Source organism: Colletes latitarsis, chromosome 12 (assembly GCF_051014445.1).
Source record: "Colletes latitarsis isolate SP2378_abdomen chromosome 12, iyColLati1, whole genome shotgun sequence".
Lineage (NCBI taxonomy): Eukaryota > Metazoa > Arthropoda > Insecta > Hymenoptera > Colletidae > Colletes > Colletes latitarsis.
This window is the reverse complement of record NC_135145.1, coordinates 25,972,793-25,990,279: the sequence shown is the minus strand read 5'-3', so window position 1 is coordinate 25,990,279 and position 17,487 is coordinate 25,972,793. Positions and strand designations below refer to the sequence as shown.

At 31.6% G+C, this 17,487-nt stretch overlaps 1 protein-coding gene across 1 annotated transcript in view; it reads right to left on the bottom strand.

The window, feature by feature from the left end:
* Accoas (acetyl coenzyme A synthase) overlaps positions 1 to 17,487 on the bottom strand; it is a 50,782-nt gene that overhangs the window by 11,867 nt on the left and 21,428 nt on the right. The window contains exons 3-6 of the mRNA XM_076779527.1: positions 16,871 to 17,066; positions 4,705 to 4,936; positions 3,415 to 3,586; positions 316 to 508 (exon numbers count right to left, since the gene is read on the bottom strand). Coding sequence (XP_076635642.1) covers positions 316 to 508; positions 3,415 to 3,586; positions 4,705 to 4,936; positions 16,871 to 17,066 — 793 coding nt within the window. The remainder of the gene's footprint in view (positions 1 to 315; positions 509 to 3,414; positions 3,587 to 4,704; positions 4,937 to 16,870; positions 17,067 to 17,487) is intronic.

Here is a 17,487-nt window from a genome sequence, read left to right as displayed (position 1 = left end):
AAAATATGAATTGGATTATCATCAAATTCGTAGATTGGCCTCCAGAGTTTTGAAGCTCTTTTTCCTCCAATAAATAACAAATTGCAAAGTGCAAAGAGCAAAATTATAACTGATTGAAATCATAAATAAGAGAATTCTGCCTCAAACTTGGCGCCATTTTGACAGTCTCCAATTACTCCATAGTTGATTAGTGTATACTTAATTTGATCTGCTGAATGAGTCTTGTAGATTTGTACAAGTATTGTTAGTGTTTCTTCCAACTACTGAATTTAAGATAACTGACTATGGGATCATAAGTTCTAGAAACGAACTTACAATAACGGAAGTGGCGCCATTGGCCAGAGGACCGTACACAACGTAAGTGTGACCAGTGATCCAACCAACGTCCGCTGTGCACCAGTAGACGTCACCAGGGTGATAATCGAAGACATATTTGAAGGTCGTGGCGGCGTAAATTAAGTATCCAGCTGTTGTATGGAGAACGCCTTTAGGTTTACCCGTGGACCCACTATGTATCAGAGAAAAGAGAAAAAAAAATATTAATTTTAAGGAAAGTTTCACAACAGAAAGGACTACTGCCTCAAAGCAGTGGTTTTCAAACCTCTCACGGCGTTACTTTGGCGCCAAAAATGTATAAATTAATAATTGTGTTACTTAAATTAGACAGTTTTGTTACCAGTTCTGGGAGAAATTTTAATGGGGGGTTCTAGAGGCCAAAATAAGACGAAAATGAAGAATAGTAATTTGTTGATTGAGGCTTCGTTTGAAAGTTATTAACGTTTAAAGTTGAGAGTGTGACGCTGGCGCACGCAGGTTGCGTATCTTCAGGTGCAATTGTTAATAACTTTTTAACGAAGCTTCAATTTACAAATTGGTATTCTTGATTTTCGTCTTATTTTGGGCTCTAGAATTGTACATTTGAAGGTTTTTTAAAAATTCAAATTTTTTTTTTCTCGTCGAAAAATTTCACAACTTCTTGAATTTTTTTCTAGAAAATGTGAAGGATTTCGAAGGAATATGTATTCATAAAAAATGATTGCAATTGACCCTTGAATTTGAAAATAATTTTTCCAAACAGATTTGAAATTTTTTTTTCTTGAAAAATTTTGGCGCCTAATTAGATTTTCAGTGAGGAATTTTTTTCTCGAAAATGCGTAGGATTTCGGGGATATGTGTAATGACCAAAAATGATTGTAATTGACCCTTGCAACGGAAAATAATTTTTCCAGAACGATTTGAAATTTTTGAATTTTGTCGAAAAATTTCCCCACCTTTTGGAATTTTTTTCTCGAAAATGTGAAGGATTTCGAAGGAATATGTATTCACCGAAAATGATTGCAATTGACCCCCGAAATTGAAAATAATTTTTCCAGGACGATTTGAAATTTTTTTCCGTCGAAAAATTTTGGCGCTTAATTAGATTTTCAGTGAGGAATTTTTTTCTCGAAAATGCGTAGGATTTCGGGGATATGTGTAATGACCAAAAATGATTGCAATTGACCCTTGCAACCGAAAATAATTTTTCCAGAACGATTTGAAATTTTTGAATTTTGTCGAAAAATTTCTCCACCTTTTGGAATTTTTTTCTCGAAAATGTGAAGGATTTCGGGGATATGTGTAATGACCAAAAATGATTGTAATTGACCCTTGTAACAGAAAATATTTTTTCCAGAACGATTTGAAATTTTTTAATTTTGTCGAAAAATTTGTCTAGCTTTTGGAATTTTTTTCTCGAAAATGTGAAGGATTTCGGGTATATGTGTAATGACTAAAAATGATTGTAATTGACCCTTGCAACCGAAAATAATTTTTCCAGAAAGATTTGAAATTTTTTAATTTTGTCGAAAAATTTGTCTACCTTTTGGAATTTTTTTCTCGAAAATGTGAAGGATTTCGGGTATATGTGTAATGACTAAAAATGATTGTAATTGACCCTTGCAACCGAAAATAATTTTTCCAGAAAGATTTGAAATTTTTGAATTTTGTCGAAAAATTTCTCCACCTTTTGGAATTTTTTTCTCGAAAATGTGAAGGATTTCGGGGATATGTGTAATGACCAAAAATGATTGTAATTGACTCTTGCAACCGAAAATAATTTTTCTAGTATGATTTGAAATTTTTGAATTTCGTCGAAAAATTTGTCTACCTTTTGGAATTTTTTTCTCGAAAATGTGAAGGATTTCGAAGGAACATCTATTCACCAAAAATGATTGTAATTGACCCCCATAATCGAAAATAATTTTTCCAGAACGATTTGAAATTTTTGAATTTTCTCGGAAAATTTCTCCACCTTTTGGAATTTTTTTCTCGAAAATGTGAAGGATTTCGGCAATATGTGTAATGACCAAAAATGATTGTAATTGACCCTTGTAACAGAAAATAATTTTTCCAGAACGATTTGAAATTTTTTAATTTTGACGAAAAATTTCTCCATCTTTTGGAATTTTTTTCTCGAAAATGTGAAGAATTTCGGCAATATGTCTATTCACCAAAAATGATTGTAATTGACCCCCATAATCGAAAATAATTTTTCCAGAACGATTTGAAATTTTTTAATTTTGTCGAAAAATTTGTCCACCTTTTGGAATTTTTTTCTCGAAAATGTGAAGGATTTCGGCAATATGTCTATTCACCAAAAATGATTGTAATTGACCCCCATAATCGAAAATAATTTTTCCAGAACGATTTGAAATTTTTGAATTTTGTCGAAAAATTTCTCCACCTTTTGGAATTTTTTTCTCGAAAATGTGAAGGATTTCGAAGGAACATGTATCCACAAAAAATGATTGTAATTGACCCCCGAAATCGAAAATAATTTTTCCAGAACGATTTGAAATTTTTGAATTTTGTCGAAAAATTTCTCCACCTTTTGGAATTTTTTTCTCGAAAATGGTTAGGATTTCGGCAATATGTCTATTCACCAAAAATGATTGTAATTGACCCTTGTAACCGAAAATAATTTTTCTAGAACGATTTGAAATTTTTTTTTTCGTCGAAAAAAGCCATTTAATTAAATTTTCAGTAAAGAATTTTTAATATTGATTTTCTTTACATAAACAAATTCAATAAGATTCTAAGGCAAGTATCACATCATCGGAAAGAAATCTACTATTAGAAAGGGTTAAAAATCTCATTCAATCATTATTATAAATAGAATTAACAAAATGGGAGCTTTGTGAAGGGTTGTGTGAACCCCTAAATCCAATAATTCGTATCTCACTTGCAATATTCCTCATATTTCTGCATATTAAGTGCATTCTATATTTTTTTGAGAATTAAAATTCCCCATGAATGCATGAACATCCTCAGTCTAGTTACTATTGCAACCCCCAATGGATTCTAAGCTCCCCCCTCGGTGGTTGTAGCCCTCATGGGCCTTGGGGCCCTTGGGGACACCTTTCTTAGTTTGTTTACCTCGTGTAAAGAATAAAAAGTGGATCTTCAGCGGCCATCCAGACAGGGTAACACCTGTCTTCAGCGTCCTCCATTTCATCGTGCCACCAGCAATCGCGATCGTCGTCCCAGGGGATGTGAGGCCCAGCCAAACCGTTCCCGTCGCTCGTGCCATTCACCCCATTCGCCTTCCCTTTATAGAATTCAGAAATTAATAAAAAATATGCCCCTTCCTCGACTTACAACGCAGATTATCTGTTGTCGACTGCGTTGGCCTACTCTAAGTCGCATTGATTTCCTGCCAGGTGCCCTAAGTTCGTTATACTGAGTGGATCATCCAATTTCTGAGGCCTAAGTATCTCTGACGATTACAAATATACGTAAATATTGTCCAGGTCGACGTTAAACTGCTTAAATCAGGGATTCCAGGGGTGGAAATGAGGCTTCATGGCCGCCATTTTGTTTACTTGAAACGAATGGATCAGAAAGTATCTTAGAATGGATATAGTTTAAGCAAAAACACAAAATTTCAAGAAATCTGTATTTTGTATTCTGTGGTTTGCTCGTGAAAATTTAGTAAAAGGTCAGAAAAAGGAATGAGGGGGCCTGGTAGGGGGCTCCCCAGCCATATGTAGCCTCTGAGTGGTCGAGAGCGCTAGCCCTCTGGCGGCGAGCACGGAAAGCAACGCCACAGTGTAGATTTTTATAGCTTCCTACTTTACCGACTGTAGATAATTCTCGAACTCGACGCAATGATATAATTTATCTTAAATTTTTATAATTTCTATGAGATTGAAATCGATACGATTTTAAATGATACTCGTGTTTTCTCGATATTTTAAGAAGTTTCTTAAAATATAATAGTAATTTCAGGTTCTAGTTACCCGTCGAGCACGGGAAGCAACGCCACAGTGTAGATTCCTACACCTTTCTACTTTACCGACTGTAGACAAATCTCGAACTCGACGCAATGATATAATTTATCTTAAATTTTTGTAATTCCTATAAGATTGATTGTTTTTAAATGATACTCGTGTTTTCTCGATACTATTTAAGAAGTTTCTTAAAATATAATAGTAGTTTCAGGTTCTAGTTACCCGTCGAGCACGGGAAGCAACGCCACAGTGTAGATTCCTACACCTTCCTACTTTACCGACTGTAGACAAATCTCGAACTCGACGCAATGATATAGTTTATCTTAAATTTTTGTAATTTCTATGAGATTGATTGTTTTTAAATGATACTCGTGTTGTTTTCTCGATACTTCAAGAAGTTTCTTAAAATATAATAGTAGTTGCAGGTTCTAGTTACCCGTTGAGTCTGTTTTACCACCCTGCGGCGCACTGAGTCGTCTCAGGTGGGCGACCACTACGCAACACTCGACCTCGTGACCGTGGCTCTTGACCTTGTTCAAAGCGTCGTCGCAGATAGTCTTGAGAAGAAGCAGTTTCTCGCCCCTCCACACTCCGTCGGTCGTGATTAGAACCTTCGCCTTCGAATCCAGAATCCGCTCAGCTAAGGCGTCCGACGAGTAGCCTCCGAACTAAGCAGATGCAAGATCAACAACATTAGGTCCCTCAAGTTTGTGTCGATCAATATTCTGAAATTGACGAGGGTAACATTTGTGATTTAATAGAAAACAGATAGCAATTTGTCAGTTCAGAGGATTGCTCCTCTCAGTCTAGTTTGAGAACAGTAATATCAGAATTGTGGGGAAGAATAGTTATGTTTCTGAGGATTCTTGGTCAGAAATCCTCTCAGATTAGTTCCAAAACACTGATATGAGAATTGTTGTGAAGAATAGCTTGTGTTTCTGAGGATTGTTGCTCAGAAATCCTCTCAGATTAGTTCCAAAACACTGATATCAGAATTGTTGTGAAGAATAGCTATGTTTCTGAGGATTCTTGCTCAGAAATCCTCTCAGCCTAGCTCCAAAACACTGATATCAGAATTGTTGTGAAGAATAGCTTGTGTTTCTGAGGATTCTTCCTCTGAAATCCTCTCAGACTAGCTCCAAAACACTGATAGCAGAATTCTTGTGAAGAATAGCTGTGTTTCTGAGGATTCTTGGTCAGAAATCCTCTCAGACTAGCTCCAAAACACTGATATCAGAATTGTTATGAAGAATAGCTATGTTTCTGAGGATTGTTGCTCCCAAATCCTCTCAGTCTAGCTCAAAAACACTGATATCAGAATTGTTATGAAGAATAGCTTGTGTTTCTGAGGATTCGTGCTCATAAATCCTCTCAGTCTAGCTCCAAAACACTGATAGCAGAATTCTTGTGAAGAATAGCTATGTATCTGAGGATTGTTGCTCAGAAATCCTCTCAGTTTAGCTCCAAAACACTGATATGAGAATTGTTGTGAAGAATAGCGATGTTTCTGAGGATTGTTGCTCAGAAATCCTCTCAGATTAGTTCCAAAACACTGATATTAGAATTCTTGTGAAGAATAGGTATGTTTATGAGGATTCTTGCTCAGAAATCCTCTCAGTTTAGCTCCAAAACACTGATATGAGAATTGTTGTGAAGAATAGCTATGTTTCTGAGGATTGTTGCTCTGAAATCCTCTCAGACTAGCTCCAAAAACACTGATATCAGAATTGTTGAGAAGAATAGCTATGTTTCTGAGGATTCTTGGTCAGAAATCCTCTCAGTCTAGCTCCAAAACCCTGATATCAGAATTGTTATGAAGAATAGCTTGTGTTTCTGAGGATTGTTGCTCAGAAATCCTCTCAGACTAGCTCCAAAACACTGATAGCAGAATTGTTGAGAAGAATAGGTATGTTTCTGAGGATTTTTGCTCAGAAATCCTCTCAGTCTAGCTCCAAAACCCTGATATTAGAATTGTTGTGAAGAATAGCTTGTGTTTCTGAGGATTCTTGCTCTGAAATCCTCTCAGACTAGCTCAAAAACACTGATATTAGAATTGTTGTGAAGAATAGCTTGTGTTTCTGAGGATTGTTGGTCAGAAATCCTCTCAGTCTAGCTCCAAAAACACTGATATTAGAATTGTTGAGAAGAATAGCTATGTTTCTGAGGATTCTTGCTATGAAATCCTCTCAGTCTAGCTCCTAAACACTGATATCAGAATTGTTGTGAAGAATAGCTATGTTTCTGAGGATTCTTGCTCAGAAATCCTCTCAGTCTAGCTCAAAAACACTGATATCAGAATTGTTGTGAAGAATAGCTTGTGTTTCTGAGGATTGTTGCTCAGAAATCCTCAGACTAGCTCCAAAACCCTGATATCAGGATTGTTGAGAAGAATAGCTATGTTTCTGAGGATTGTTGCTCTGAAATCCTCTCAGACTAGCTCAAAAAACACTGATATCAGGATTCTTGTGAAGAATAGGTATGTTTCTGAGGATTCTTGCTCAGAAATCCTCTCAGATTAGTTCCAAAACACTGATAGCAGAATTGTTGTGAAGAATAGCTTGTGTTTCTGAGGATTCTTGGTCAGAAATACTCTCAGACTAGCTCCAAAACACTGATATCAGAATTGTTGAGAAGAATAGCTATGTTTCTGAGGATTGTTGCTCAGAAATCCTCTCAAACTAGCTCCAAAACACTGATATTAGAATTGTTGTGAAGAATAGCTTGTGTTTCTGAGGATTCTTGCTCAGAAATCCTCTCAGACTAGCTCCAAAAACACTGATATCAGAATTGTTGTGAAGAATAACTCTGTTTCTGAGGATTCTTGCTCAGAAATCCTCTCAGATTAGTTCCAAAAACACTGATATCAGAATTGTTGAGAAGAATAGCTTGTGTTTCTGAGGATTGTTGCTCAGAAATCCTCTCAGATTAGTTCCAAAACACTGATATCAGAATTGCTGTGAAGAATAGCTATGTTTCTGAGGATTCTTGCTCAGAAATCCTCTCAGCCTAGCTCCAAAACACTGATATCAGAATTGTTGTGAAGAATAGCTTGTGTTTCTGAGGATTCTTGGTCAGAAATCCTCTCAGTTTAGCTCCAAAACACTGACATGAGAATTCTTGTGAAGAATAGCTATGTTTCTGAGGATTCTTGCTCAGAAATCCTCTCAAACTAGCTCCAAAACACTGATATCAACATTGTTATGAAGAATAGCTATGTTTCTGAGGATTGTTGCTCAGAAATCCTCTCAGACTAGCTCCAAAACTCTGATATCAGAATTGTGGGGAAGAATAGTTATGTTTCTGAGGATTCTTGGTCAGAAATCCTCTCAGATTAGTTCCAAAACACTGATATGAGAATTGTTGTGAAGAATAGCTTGTGTTTCTGAGGATTGTTGCTCAGAAATCCTCTCAGATTAGTTCCAAAACACTGATATCAGAATTGTTGTGAAGAATAGCTATGTTTCTGAGGATTCTTGCTCAGAAATCCTCTCAGCCTAGCTCCAAAACACTGATATCAGAATTGTTGTGAAGAATAGCTTGTGTTTCTGAGGATTCTTGGTCAGAAATCCTCTCAGTTTAGCTCCAAAACATTGATATCAGAATTGTTGTGAAGAATAGCTTGTGTTTCTGAGGATTCTTGGTCAGAAATCCTCTCAGATTAGTTCCAAAACACTGATATGAGAATTGTTGTGAAGAATAGCTATGTTTCTGAGGATTCTTGCTCAGAAATCCTCTCAGTCTAGCTCAAAAACACTGATATTAGAATTATTGTGAAGAATAGCTTGTGTTTCTGAGGATTGTTGCTCAGAAATCCTCTCAAACTAGCTCCAAAACCCTGATATTAGAATTGTTGTGAAGAATAGCTTCTGTTTCTGAGGATTCTTGCTCAGAAATCCTCTCAGATTAGTTCCAAAACATTGATATCAGAATTGTTGTGAAGAATAGCTTGTGTTTCTGAGGATTGTTGCTCAGAAATACTCTCAGTTTAGCTCCAAAACACTGATATCAGAATTGTTGAGAAGAATAGCTATGTTTCTAAGGATTTTTGCTCAGATATCCTCTCAGACTAGTTCCAAAACACTGATATCAGAATTGTTGTGAAGAATAGGTATGTTTCTGAGGATTCTTGCTCAGAAATCCTCTTAGACTAGCTCAAAAACACTGATATTAGAATTATTGTGAAGAATAGCTTGTGTTTCTGAGGATTCTTGCTGAGAAATCCTCTTAGGCTAGCTCCAAAACACTGATATCAGAATTGTTATGAAGAATAGCTTGTGTTTCTGAGGATTGTTGCTCAGAAATCCTCTCAAACTAGCTCCAAAACACTGATATCAGGATTGTTGAGAAGAATAGCTATGTTTCTGAGGATTCTTGCTCTGAAATCCTCTCAGATTAGTTCCAAAACACTGATATCAAAATTGTTGTGAAGAATAGCTCTGTTTCTGAGGATTGTTGCTCAGAAATCCTCTCAGTCTAGTTCCAAAACACTGATATCAGAATTGTTGTGAAGAATAGCTATGTTTCTGAGGATTCTAGCTCAGAAATCCTCTCAGACTAGCTCTAAAAACACTGATATCAGAATTGTTGTGAAGAATAGCTGTGTTTTTGTTTAGATTGGTCTCGTTTGCAATGGATAGTTCGAAGTTATTAATAGTAGTATGTATATATACTCTTCGAATAGTAATCGTGAAACGTTTACCGATTGTTAACGACTTTTTTGCAATTAACTAGGGAACTGACCTTGTCCATATCTATCGATAAACATAACTTCTGCTGTCGACTACTTTAAGCATTTATAAACAGCAAATTAACATACAATTCTAACACTGTTTTACAATTTCGTTGCATTTCTTCAGGGACATCTGAAGGCCATGCTTCAGACATACTAAAATCTATTTTCTCATACGTTATAAATTGTAATAGTTAATAATTTTTTCTACATTGGACAAATGTGAATATTTAAACATTTAAATTGAATAAATAATTGAATATTATTAATTTTACCATTAATTATTATTATTCAAAATATATTATTTATTTTAGAAATTTCAGGTTCTTTAATTCAATATTTTCGATTTTCCATACATTTTAATTTCACATTTTTGTTCTAATTTAAATTGAATAAAATCTATTTTTTCATACGTTATAAATTGTAATAGTAAATAATATTTTCTACTCTGGTCAAATATGAATATTTAAACATTTGAATTCAATAAATAATTGAATATTGTTAATTTTACCATTAATTATTAGTATTCAAAATATGTTATTTATTTTAGAAATTTCGGGTTCTTTAATTCAATATTTTCGATTTTCTATACATTTTATTTATTGTTAAAAATAAAATAATTTTATTAAAGATCTCCCATTATTTGTCGAAAAATTAAATTAATTTTATTAAAGATGTTTCATTATTTATCGTCTATTATTTATTATAAAAATAATTTGATAAAAATGCCTCATTATTTAACGTTAAAAATAAAATAATTTGATAAAAATGCCTCATTATTTATCGTTAAAAATAAAATAATTTGATAAAAATGCCTCATTATTTATCGTTAAAAATAAAATAATTTTATAAAAATGCCTCATTATTTAGCGTTAAAAATAAAATAATTTGATAAAAATGCCTCATTATTTGTCGTTAAAAATAAAATAATTTTATTAAAGATGTTTCATTATTTATCTTTAAAAATAAAATAATTTCATTAAAGATATTTCATTATTTATCGTTAAAAATAAAATAATTTGATAAAAATGCCTAATTATTCATCATCAAAAATAAAATAATTTAATTAAAGACGCCACGATGTAAAAATCATGCTAAAATTTAAAATCATTTAAAATTTCGAATTATAGTTTTGCTGATATTTTCCAAAGCTAAAATTAGACAAATTCGATTCACTGACATTGAATAAAAATTTTAGATTTGTATTCGTATTTAGATTTATTCGTTAAATGCGTTTTCCCAGACGCTTCGTGTGCTCAAGAATCGATTGAAAAGAACCTCGTTAATGGAATCTAATCTTCTAATGAATTTGCAAATAGAATGTAAACAGAAGTTAGAATACAAATATAAAATGTTTACTCGTTACTCGCGAATCAAAATTTTCCCAGCGCTGTCTGTTGCTTTTAGCGAATATGTAGCCTTAGTTAGAATAATTAACCTTGTCAATTCTACCTATTAAAACAGTTTATTCATTTTTCCAGAACGATTTGAAATTTTTTTTTTCCCGCCGAAAAATTTCACACCTTTTCGAATTTTTTTCTCGAATAGGAATAGGATTTCGAGGGTAGGTGTAATGACCAAAAATTATTATAATTGACCCCCCTAATCGACACTAATTTTTTTAGAATGATTTGAAATTTTTTTTTTTACGTCGAAAAATTTCACACCTTTTCGAATTTTTTTCTCGAAAACGGTTAGGATTTTGAGGGTAGGTGTAATGACCAAAAATTATTATAATTGACCCCCCTAATCGACACTAATTTTTTTAGAATGATTTGAAATTTTTTTTTTCCCGCCGAAAAATTTCACACCTTTTCGAATTTTTTTCTCGAATAGGAATAGGATTTCGAGGGTAGGTGTAATGACCAAAAATTATTATAATTGACCCCCCTAATCGACACTAATTTTTTTAGAATGATTTGAAATTTTTTTTTTTACGTCGAAAAATTTCACACCTTTTCGAATTTTTTTCTCGAAAGTGGGTAGGAATTCGGGGGTAGGTGTAATGACCAAAAATTATTGTAATTGACCCCCTTAATCGACACTATTTTTTTTAGAATGATTTGAAATTTTTTTTTTTACGTCGAAAAATTTCACACCTTTTCGAATTTTTTTCTCGAAAACGGTTAGGATTTCGGGGGTAGGTCTATTGACCAGAAATGTTTGTAATTGACCCCCACAACAGAAAATATTTTTTTTAAAACGATTTGAAATTTTTTTTTTCGTCCAAAAATTAAGGCACCTACCTCCTTGTCGATTTTTCTTAAAAATTGGTTTTCCATTTTTAAAAAATTTGTCTTACGTCCTATGGAAATTTTATTTAGTACTTTTTTATAGGTATCCATGAGCTCTACTTCCATACTAAATTTCAATGGAATACATTCACTATTGTAGGAATTATGGCTGTTTGAAAATTGGACCATTTTTATAGTGTTTTTTTCAGTTTACGAGGTCAAGGATCAACCTTTCTTATATTTTTGCAATTTTTACATATTCTTCATCTAAATACCCGTCGTTTGGCTTTTCGAACATTAAAATCGTCCAATCCGTTCAGGAGTTATGATTTTTTAAAGATTCGCATGAAATTTCGGGGTACCATTTCTGGTCTGAAATTAGATTTTCGGTAAACAATTTTTTTCTCGAAAATGCGTAGAATTTCGGGGGTATGTGTATTCACCAGAAATGATTGTAATTGACCCCCCTAGCTAAAAATAATTTTTCCAGAGCGATTTGAAATTTTTGTATTTAATTGTTAATAACTTTTTAACGAAAATCAACAAATTGGTATTCTTGATTTTCGTCTTATTTTGGTAGACTATTATTTATACATAGAGTTCAGTGCTTCTACACAGAGAGAGAGAGAGAGCTTCCATTTTCTTTTTTTTTATTACTATACAAATGTTTACACTTTCTGATAGATACGTCTCGCCACATACGATAACCTTTACTTAAAACATTTTATCTATATTACATAATTAGAGTTTAGACATAAAATATTTGCTTAGCAAGTATGTAGTGTATTGCTTACTAGTTTACGTCTCAATTTTTTAAATTCGACAAGTTAATAATAAACAACTTTTTATTCGTTACTTATGCAATTAGAAGTAGAGTTTTTATTACGAAATATTTCACAATTAAAGAGAAATTTAGTTCTCGTATTTATTGTTCTAAATTTTAGTCATGTAATTTGCAGTTATAGTAGTGTGAAAATGAATATTATTTTAATAAGATAATTTATAATGTAAAATATCTAATTTTATTTTCACTTTTCCCAGACAAAATTTGTTTTTTTTCTCAGTGTGTTGGGTCACACCTGGAAAAATTTTAATGGGAGATTCTAGAGGCCAAAATAAGACGAAAATCAAGAATATCAATTTGTTGATGGAGGCTTCGTTAAAAAGTTATTAACAATTAAATTCAAATTTTTTAAATCGTTCTAAAAAAAATATAGTCGGATGCAAAAGACGATTGCAATCATTTTTGGTCATTAGACATACCATCGAAATCCTACCCAGTTTCTAGAAAAAAATTCGAGAAGGTGCCTAAATTTTTGGACGAAAAAAAAAAATTTGAAATCGTTTTGAAAAAAATATTTTCAGCTAGGAGGGTCAATTACAATCATTTTTGGTCATTATACATATCCTCGAAATCCTACCCAGTTTCTAGAAAAAAATTCGAGAAGGTGCCTAAATTTTTGGACGAAAAAAAAAAATTTGAAATCGTTTTGAAAAAAATATTTTCAGCTAGGAGGGTCAATTACAATCATTTTTGGTCATTATACATATCCTCGAAATCCTACCCAGTTTCTAGAAAAAAATTCTAGAATTGAAATTTTTCGACAAAATTAAAAAATTTGGAATCGTTTTGGAAAAAATATTTTCGGTTGCAGGGGTCAATTACAATCATTTTTGGTGATTAGACATATCCTCGAAATCCTGCGCATTTTCGAGAAAAAAATTCACTAATGACAGAACTTTAAATGTTAATAACTTTTTAACGAAGCCTCCATCAACAAATTGGTATTCTTCATTTTCGTCTTATTTTGGCCTCTAGAATCTAGTATATATACATTAAAATCTTATCTCATAAAATAGTCTCATAAAATCTTATTAACAAAATACAAAATTTAAAAAAATCAGTTTTAAAAAAAATATTGTTTACAAAATATACTAAAAATTTCTCTTATAAGCAGTTATTTTCAATCTATTAACAAAAGAATTATTCAAAATTATCTGTTTCCAAATATGTTCGGTCGGTAAAGTAGAACGAGAAGTAAATACAATGAATGTTTATAATTTTTATCGTAATATATGAAATATTATAATATATTGAAATGTTTATACTGCAAAATAATTGAGATTCAAATTGCATTAATAAAAAAAAAATACAATGGAAAAAACGGTCGATAATGTAGAACAAAAAGTAAATACAATGAAAAAAACGGTCGATAAAATAGAACAAAAAGTAAATACAATGAATGTTGATAATTTTTATTGTATTATATAAAGTATTATAATAAATTGAAATGTTTGTACTGCAAAATAATCTCTTAAGATTCAAATTGCATTAAAAAAAAAAAATACAATGAAAAAAACGGTCGATAAAATAGAACAAAAAGTAAATACAGTGAATGTTAATAATTTTTACTGTATTATATGAAGTATTATAATGTATTGAAATGTTTGTACTGTAAAATAATCTCTTGAGATTCAAATTGCATTAAAAAAAAAATACAATGAAAAAAACGGTCGATAAAGTAGAACAAAAAGTAAATACAATGAATGTTTATAATTTTTATCGTAATATATGAACTATTATAATATATTGAAATGTTTGTACTGCAAAATAATCTTTTAAGATTCAAATTGCATTAAAAAAAAAAAAAATTCAATGAAAAAAACAGTATTTTTTTATATAAAAGGATATTTTGAATCGTAAATTTCCTGCTAAATAAATATTCTCAATATTACTAACAGTCTCGAGGAAAACTAATTGCCAATCAAGATTATGGTTGCCACATCTTGCATTTGTACAGAATTGTTTATTTTGTGAGTCATAAACGAGAGAAAACAGCTATTTGAAAATCTATCGTAACAAATTCTGTTGCAAATTCGTCGACCTTCGAACGAAACAGTGAAAATACGAGAATTATTGCAACAGCATGATTGCAGTAAATATCACTGGCAGGGGCGAATCTAATTGAGGGGGCCCCAGCCTTGGGCCCCAAGAGTTTCTTATTTGTTAATTTATTAATTCGAGGTTACCCAACGAGAGGTGTGTTGAGTTGTTTGAAACAGTTTTATTAAAATATGAATACATTTGTTTAGACGTTTTGTAACTAAAAGTCGATATGAAAATTGCAAAATATGAATTTAATTATGGGTTTCTTAGTTTTTTTATAGTTTTAAATCGTTGTGTTTATTGTGTTTATACGAATTCGTGAGGCTCGTTTTCTTGGATGACTATTATTGTTTGGAAATTTAAGTTGTACTTGTTTTCCGATAGTGATAATGTATAAATGGTAGATTTGATAGAATTGAAGTTGATTTGATTTGGTAGAATTGATACTTGATTTATTTAATAGAATTGAACTTGATTCATTTAGTAAGATTGATACTTGATTCGATTTAATGAAATTCAATTTGATTCAATTTAATGAAATTCTTCAATTTGATTCAATTTAATGAAATTCCATTTGATTCAATTTAATGAAATTCAATTTGATTCAATTTAAAGAAATTCCATTTGATTCAATTTAATGAAATTCAATTTGATTCAATTTAATGAAATTCAACTTGATTCATTTAATAAAATTGAACTTCCTTCGATTTAATAAAATTGATACTTGATTTATTTAATAAAATTGAACTTGATTCAATTTAATAAAATTGACACTATTTTCAATTTAATAAAATTGATCCTAGACTCGATTGAATAAAATAGATACTTGATTCGATTTAATGAAATTCAATTTGATTCAATTTAATGAAATTCAATTTGATTCAATTTAATAAAATTGATACTTGATTCATTTAATAAAATTCAACTTGATTCACTTAATAAAATTGAACTTGACTCAATTTAATAAAATTGATACTTGATTTGATTTAATAAAATTGATCCTAGATTCGATTGAATGAAATAGATACTTCATTCGATTTAATAGAATTGAACTTGATTCGATTTAATAAAATTGAACTTGATTCAATTTAATGAAATTCAATTTGATTCATTTAATAAAATTGAACTTGATTCAATTTAATGAAATTCAATTTGATTCAATTTAATGAAATTGATACTTGCTTCGATTTAATAAAATTGATCCTAGATTCGATTGAATAAAATAGATACTTGATTCGATTTAATAAAATTGATCCTAGATTCGATTGAATGAAATAGATACTTCATTCGATTTAATAGAATTGAACTTGATTCGATTTAATGAAATTCAATTTGATTCAATTTAATGAAATTCAATTTGATTCAATTTAATAAAAATGATACTTGATTCATTTAATAAAATTGAACTTGACTCAATTTAATAAAATTGAACTTGACTCAATTTAATAAAATTGAACTTGACTCAATTTAATAAAATTGATACTTGATTCGATTTAATAAAATTGATACTATTTTTGATTTAACAAAATTGATCCTAGATTCGATTGATTAAAATTGGTACTTGATTCATTTAATAAAATTGAACTTGATTCATTTAATAAGATTAATACTTGATTTGATTTAATAAAATTGAACTTGATTCAATTCAATGAAATTCAATTTGATTCAATTTAATGAAATTCAACTTGATTCAATTTAATAAAATTGATACTTGATTCAATTTAATAAAATTGATACTTGATTCAATTTAATAAAATTGAAAAATCATAGAAATTGAGAATAATAACAGCCTTTGCACTAAATTAAATATTAATATAACTTCACAAAAATGGCCCAATCTTCAAACCCCCATAACTCCTACAATACTGAATGTATTCCATTGAAATTTAGTATGGAAGTAGAGCTCATGGGTACCTATAAAAAAGTACTAAACAAAATTTCCGTAGGACGTAAGACAAATTTATTAAAAATGGAAAACGAATTTTTAAGAAAAATCGACAGGGGATAGGGAATTGAAAAATTTCAAATCGTCTAAAAAAAATTATTTTTGTCTAGGGGAGTCAATTACTATCATTTTTGGTCAATATACCTACCCTCGAAATCCTACGCATTTTCGAGAAAAAAATTCCTTACCAAAAATCTAATTTCAGGCCAAAAATGGTTCCTAGAAATTTCTTGCGTGTCTTTAAAATGCCATAACTTTTAAACCAATTGAAGGATTTTAATGTTTGAAGCGGCTAATAACGCGTATTTTAGTGAAGAATACGTAGAAATTCTAATAATATTAAAAAAGTTATTCCTTAACCCCGTAAATTGAGAAAACCCCAATAAAAATAGCCCAATCTTCAAACAGCCATAACTCCTACAATAGTGAACATATTTCAATGAAACTTTTTTTTGAACTAGAGCTCACGAGTACCTATAAAAAAGTATTACACAACTTTTCTGTAGGACGTCAAACGAAATTACTAAAAATCAAAAATGAATTTTTAAGAAAAATCGACTGCCTAAATTTTTGGACGAAAAAAAAAATTTCAAATGCTAAATTATACCTATTAAAATTAACGCATTTCAAGATTTTTTGAACCCTCGAATTTTCTAACCTCAAACTGCATACTCGAAAGCACCAGAATTATTTTTTAAAAATTCTAAAAGAATATTTTAACTAAAATTTTCAGTTCCATTTTGTGCACATGGCTTTTAGAAATTTGAGAAACGAAATAATAATGAAAAAATGAGAATATTTATTTACCACAACGCTGTGAACAGCACCGATTCTCGTGCAGGCCAACATGGCGACCGGAAGCTCCAAAATCATCGGCATGTATATCGCGACACGGTCTCCCTTCGTCACTCCCTTCGACTTCAAAACGTTCGCGAACTTGCATACTTCCTCGAGCAATTTCCTGTAAGTCAGCCTCGAATAATCGTCCGGATCGTTGCCCTCCCTGCAACAAAATTATGTCATATTTAATTGATTAATCTGTTATCCGGAATTATTAAAAGTTTGGCGACCTTTGCTCCCATCAAATCATCTCACAAACGGTCTTTCCTGCTTAATGTGTACATTAGTGGTTCTCAAAGTGGCCACTAGCGCCCTCTGGCGGGCGCTGTAGCGATCTAGAGGGCGCTGTAGCTATCTAGAGGGCGCTGTAGCGATCCAGAGGGCGCTGATGGCCACAGATGCACTTGGGGGGCGCTGAATATTCAGTAAACCGATTGCAAATGGCGATCCAGAGGGCGCTGATGGCCACAGATACACTTAGGGGGCGCTGATGGCCACAGATACACTTAGGGGGCGCTGAATATTCAGTAAATCGATTGCAAATGGTCAATCGCGGTGATTTAAGATCACATTTCACGAAAATA